General features: G+C 39.5%; 1 protein-coding gene across 17 annotated transcripts in view; it reads right to left on the bottom strand.

Annotated features, from left to right (window-relative positions):
- The window catches only part of PROX1 (prospero homeobox 1), a 57,243-nt gene that overhangs the window by 34,531 nt on the left and 16,712 nt on the right, over positions 1-6,000 (bottom strand). For all 17 annotated transcript variants that reach the window (XR_014325985.1, XM_082833233.1, XM_082833228.1 and 14 more), the window contains one exon: positions 652-759. Coding sequence is in view for 16 of the 17 variants with exons in the window: in XM_082833233.1 (XP_082689359.1) it covers positions 652-759 (108 nt within the window). In the remaining variant the exon portion in view is untranslated. The remainder of the gene's footprint in view (positions 1-651; positions 760-6,000) is intronic.

The following is a 6,000-nucleotide window of genomic DNA, read 5'->3' as shown; positions in this document are numbered from 1 at the left end:
CACACACAGAACCAGGAGGTCCCCATATTCTGTAGAATGAGGGAGGCTGCAGCTGTAGGCCGACAGCTTTCATATCCTCATTTGAATAATGTGTCCTGAATCTGTCACTTTATTCATTCTCCTTATGCTCAGTGTACTCTACATCAACAACAAATTAAGTTGTAAATAAGAGACAATCATCACTTTTGTTTTTAAGCAGCTACTGCAGAGAGAATTTCAATGTACGCTCCTTTCGACAGGGGGAAAAAGAGGTGCTAGTGTTTGCTTTCCTAAGCACAAATATGGGGAAACTAACAGAAACAAAAACAGAAACAGTTTACTGTGGCTGAGGGGAGGAAAATAAAATTCTCTAAAGCACATCCCTCCAGGACCAACTGAAATTTCTTCCAAGGAGTTAAGACACATAAAGACGGAGGTTAAGTTTCCCGGACTAGAATGAAAACCTGTGCGCCCAGTCCTTTCGTCTTTACACACAAGGAGCCTCCTCTTTGCTTGGCAAAGCCTTAGACCAAAGGACAAATGCATTAAATCAATGACAACGTAGGTGTATTCACCAACCAACTCCACACTCATCTCCATTAACTTCCAAGAGTTCAAATCACTACCTCATGCACAGAAATTGAAAACATTAATAATGAAATATGTCCTTACCTTTACATCAGAGAAGTAGGTTTTCAGCATGTTGGAGCTGGGATAACGGGTGTAAAAGAACATGAGCTTTGCTTTTTTCAAGTGATTGGGTGACAATCCTTCCTGCATGTAGGATGCAACTGGTTAAGGAAACAATTTCTTGAAACACAAGCACCTACCATCCCTCCCTTCCCCCGCCCCCCCCCCCCCCCCCAGGAATCTGGAGGCCCACCACCCAGCAGCCATAGGAATTCTGGAAGATAAATGGCGCTGGCCATGGAACCCACCACTAACTTGCTGCTGCCTTCTCACAATGACCACTGCCGGTCAGAATTTGCCAAATATAATGGCGAAGACGCACAATTTAGTTGCGGAATCCTGGAGACTTCGTGGTGAGGATGGCAAAATGTTCCCCCTATTTGAAGTCCTTACGCTATCTATACGTTCACTTGTTGCTAAGGAGACAAATGCACCCAACAGGTACTGCACAACTCTTTATCGTGAGAGTTTTCTCCTTCTTCACAATTACAGTTCTGTTTGTTCTCTCCGCTCTCTGCAGATGACATCCAATTATTATACTAATGTACACGAAAATATAAAATGCATTATTCTGAACACTGTCAGGCAAGCTTCACATTTCACCTTTCAGCGCTCATAGAACGGAGCATCTTGACTCACTTTCTTCCTGTCTTATTATTATATCCTTTTAATTGTTTCCTTTTCAATAACAGCTAAAACTGGGGAGGGGTAGTCTGGGCACCGAGAGAACAGGGAGGGGGTGTCGCTTTTGTTAGAGCAACGATCCAAAACCCAATACGATCTGCCTCTCCTGGATTTATAGTTAACTCCTTTGAGAGTGGCACAGTGGTTGGAGCTAACAAAGCAATAAACGTGGGTTAGCAGATCAATAAATGGCCACTTACCCAAAATAAGAAGGTCTATTTATCTGGAAACATCATTACCTTTTAGATCTGTAAACAGCAGCAACTAAAACAGTTCCCAAGAGAATGTGAGGCTAAGCATAACCATCCAGGCTTCCTGATTCTCCCCCAGATTCTTGGCACTCCTCAGCAGACTCGGAGCTGGGATGGCTCTGGTCACATCTGTGCCGCAGCCTGGCCCTGCCATTTCCTCAGCAAATTAATGGCTTTATAATTTATCAGAAATGAAGATGCACGTGGAGAAAATCAATGTGGTCCCCCACAAGGTCAATTAAGGGTCCTTCCTAGAAGCTTCTCTAAGGATTTTCTCTTAAAAGAGAGTCTGGGAAAAAATAAGGGAAAAAAAAAAGAAAAGAAAATATGTACGTGTGGGTGTGCGCACACACACACACGCACACATAAGCAAACACACACACTTGGCTGACAAACCCAACAAAAATTTCACACCGTATGAAGCAAGGTCAAATAAACACAGATATTTAGGAAAGGTGAAAGTTTCTAAATTACCATCATCAAGTACGGCATGACCAAGCTTAGGAACACAGGGAAACCAGAAAGTTCCTAGAGAAGCATAATCGAATTAATACTGATAAGTTCTTGACTACTTATAACAGGGGGTTTGACCAAATATTCTGCTGAGAATTTGATCAATTAGCATTCCCGTTAATATCACGCAATTTGAAAAAGATCACCTTAGTTTGTAAATTGAAAGGTTAAATATTGAGCCTTTTGTTTTCACTGTAAATAAACACTGAAGAAAGAAATTTTGATGTTTTATCTGTAAGCCAAAGCAGTTTAACTGAACTTGTGTTTTTGTTTGAGATCCTTAATGATTACAAAGACGATAATTTATGACTGACATACTTCTTGTGCCAAGGAGAGGGCTGAAAGGCCCTCCAGTAACCTCCATTAGACTGAGAGAGGGGACTAAAGGAGCCCGGCACACTTCAGGACCATCTGTCCAAATGGATAAGTGAAATAATAGTTGCAAGCTGTCTCCTATTGCCTCGTGATAAGAGTTTTAGGCAAGTCCAAACTTTGACAAACATCCTCAGATCTGGGTTCTAATCTGTTCTTTCAGAAGGCTACGTCCAAACAACCTAGTACAATTAATTATTAGCAGGGAAAAGTTCCAAACCTTTTCAAATTTGGTCTCATACAAAATGAATTGTTTTGCTGTGGTTCTCAGATAGTTATTGAGCCACCAAAACTTCCTGAAGCTTTCAGTGTCTTTAAATTATGCTAAGATGTTTTCGTCTTTTTTTATCTAAAAAGACAGAGCAAAGTATCCATCGTATTTTGGTTGGGATTTAAAGGCTTTTTATTTCATGAAAAAAATCATCCTAATTTGAATTTCTCAAGTACGTTTTTTTGCTTTAAAATGCTTCCTGTTGGAAATACTTGGAATCAATCAGTGGAAATGAAACACAGAATACATCTTTATTTCTTGCTCATCGTGTAATTAAGATAAAATTCCCATAAAATATATGTTTCTAATAAACTATTAAAAATAGCTAATGAAAGATTTAAAAGCCAACAGTTAGATAATCCTTTTTTTTCCTCTTCAAAATAAATCTGAACTGACCAATTGGTTAATTTCCCTTTTAAGTGCTTGTGCTGAAAAGCAACTGTTCTTCCAAGAAAGCACTAGCTGTTTCCAGGATACTTACACACGCACAATGACTCATGATGGAATAGATTCAGTAAACATACAGCTGTACTGAACACGAGCTAAGCTCCATTCAAGGCCAGGAAAGAAAATGAGCACAAATAAATATTAAGGAGGTAAAGGGGGGTGGGGTGGGGTGAGGGGGGATGGAACGCAAACAAGATCTGTCCCGGCAGCTCATGTGGCTTTGCCTCAATTCTCTTAGCCATAGCTTTGTGAAGACAGATGACATTCAATTCTATGTATAATGCAAAATAGACAATAACTGCTGAAACTTGAGACAGCTGCCAGGTGTAAAAAAAAAAAAAAAAAAAGAAAGAAAAAGAAAGGAAAAGAAAAGAAAAAGAAAAAAAAAACGATGATAAATCCATAAATTAATGAAAGACATCTGCTCGGGAATATAAAAGATAAGAGAAGTAGGGTACTGCAGCTGAACCTAAAATGGTGTGCAAACAACCTGAGAATTTAAGTGTTGTCTGTTTACCAAGCACAATATAACTTCACCTAAACAGCAGCCGCGGGAGAAGCAGCAGAGGCAGCAAAAAGGCAAATGGGAGAATAATAGGTTGTGAAGGCTGCAGGAAGAAAACTCTTTTTTTCCAACTGAACCCTGAATTGTGACTAGAGGTTTTACATGCTGCAGTTCCAACCAAATGGATCGGGACCACTTGCTTACAATTTCTAAAGCGCTTTGAAACCCGGAGAATTTTAGCTTGCTCCTTAGGCTCTGATTTGCTATGTTTCTAGTTTTCCCCCCTTAGAATCCTTAAAAGGGGAGAAAAGATCTAAACCCTCACATTTAATTAAAGGGATAGAGCAAGTTGTTGCTCCACAAAGGAGTTTAACATAATCGGTGGGATGTGTAGTGTATGGATATATATTTTTAAAATTTACTTAGTCCATAATTGGGGGGAGGGGGAAGGGGAATCCAGAGTCTTCCAATCTTTAATATACATGTTTCGCTACAGCTAATACACCTAACAGAATTCCTATGGCCCCGCACCACTTCCAAAGATGTAAAACATCAACTTCTATGGATTAATTCCCATTTTAGAAATTCATTTTTAACTCAGGTTTTCTAGATGGATTTTAGTTTCAAATTATTAAATCGTTTTCCTTTTTGAACTTCACGTGTTTTTTAACCTTCTCCCTAAAAGTCGAACAGGGAAAGCTGACTGTCACGGAGAAGAGGTTCAGTTTCTTCCCTTGCATGTCTTAAGCGCTTAGAACACCGCTCTTGTGCTCTAATTGGGTGCATGCAAATGTTTGAGGCCCGAACAAGGCTATTTTTCTTGGGATGCAAAGAGCATGAATGACAAGGAACATCAGGAGGAAAAACAACTGGCTGGCTGTTTCTTTTGGAATTTGAATAAAATTCAATATTTGATTAAATAGATTCATTTGCGAAGATACTGAACACAGTTTTTATATCCAAGATGTGACCTTCTGGTGCAGGTTCACTGACATTCAGTTTACCATGCACACACATTCACTAGTTCCTTTCTCTTAGAAGGGGTAACAAGGTAGTGTGCTCTATTACGTACAACATATATGCCTAATGTGCTGGACTCAGAATGGATTTATCCGATAAGCTGGTGTTCTTAATAGTTCTTATCTTGGCTACTTTGTTCAGGGAAACAGATGATGTCTTTTGCGGTGGGAGAGAATTGTTCCTTAAGAATTCAATTATTCATTACAGTTTGGAAAGCCATGGACTAAAAATAAAAACAATAATGACAATCATGAAGGTACCATTTCATCCCATTTCTCCTCATTTCTATTGACCTTTTCTAAGAGTAACTGCATAACAGGTTCACATATGGCCTTGTCTACCTAAACTGAAGTAAGATGACTTGCTGTTATCTTACTTCAGTAAGATAACCAGAATCTCTGGTTCCCAGAGATTTCTTTAAACTAAAAGCTTGAGAATTTTGCCTAGACACCATCAGGTAAGTCAAGGGGAGAACTCATCGCCATACAAGGGTGGAGACAGGAGAAAAGCAGACCCAGCCTCTCTGCAAACACTCAGATCCTCACTGGCTTCAGAACTGTGTGAACTCTAGAAAAGGATGCTTGCCTATCTTCTTCCTGAGAAATAATACAGCCAAGAGATAAACGGCTAACAGGGCGAGATCATAGAAGGGAAAAGAGAAAGAAACAGAGGCTGGAAGGCCGGCATATGGGAAATGTAATCATTCATTGCAGCAAGAGGCCAAACTTATTTAGCTACACAAAATAAACAACTCCAGGTGTAAGCAACTAACATTTCATATGAATACAGGTGTTTCCAAACCGTTGCTGTTGAGCAGAATCTTCTATGGTAAGACAGAGGTGAAGTTATTCCTCTGAAGAAGAAGCAACTAAACTCTCTTTAAAGTCTTTGATATGTATAGAAAGAAAAGGAAGTTCTTTCTATTCAAATCCTCAAAATTCCTCAGGGGATTTAGAGAGGGTGAGACAGTGAGCATAGTCAACACTTAGAGCGATCTAAAGATTTTTTTCTTAGAAGACCCAACTTATTAAAAAAAAAAAAAAGCACAGGCATAATTATCTGGATACGGTGACAAGTCTAAAAAAAAACAAACAAAACAAAACCAGAAACTGGAATCTTGAGTTAAAGAGTTTAGTATGGCCTTATAAGACTTTGAAACCTGGCTTCAAATATTCATCCAAATGGGCAGGTCCCTTCCCTGTGTGTGTGCGCACACACACGCGCACAAGTGAGAGAGAGAGAAACAACCCACCATCACTACCACTGGC

Source organism: Leucopleurus acutus, assembly GCF_964270905.1.
Source record: "Leucopleurus acutus genome assembly, chromosome: 2".
Lineage (NCBI taxonomy): Eukaryota > Metazoa > Chordata > Mammalia > Artiodactyla > Delphinidae > Leucopleurus > Leucopleurus acutus.
Note: the sequence above shows the minus strand (reverse complement) of the source record. Positions and strands in the feature narration are given on the sequence as shown.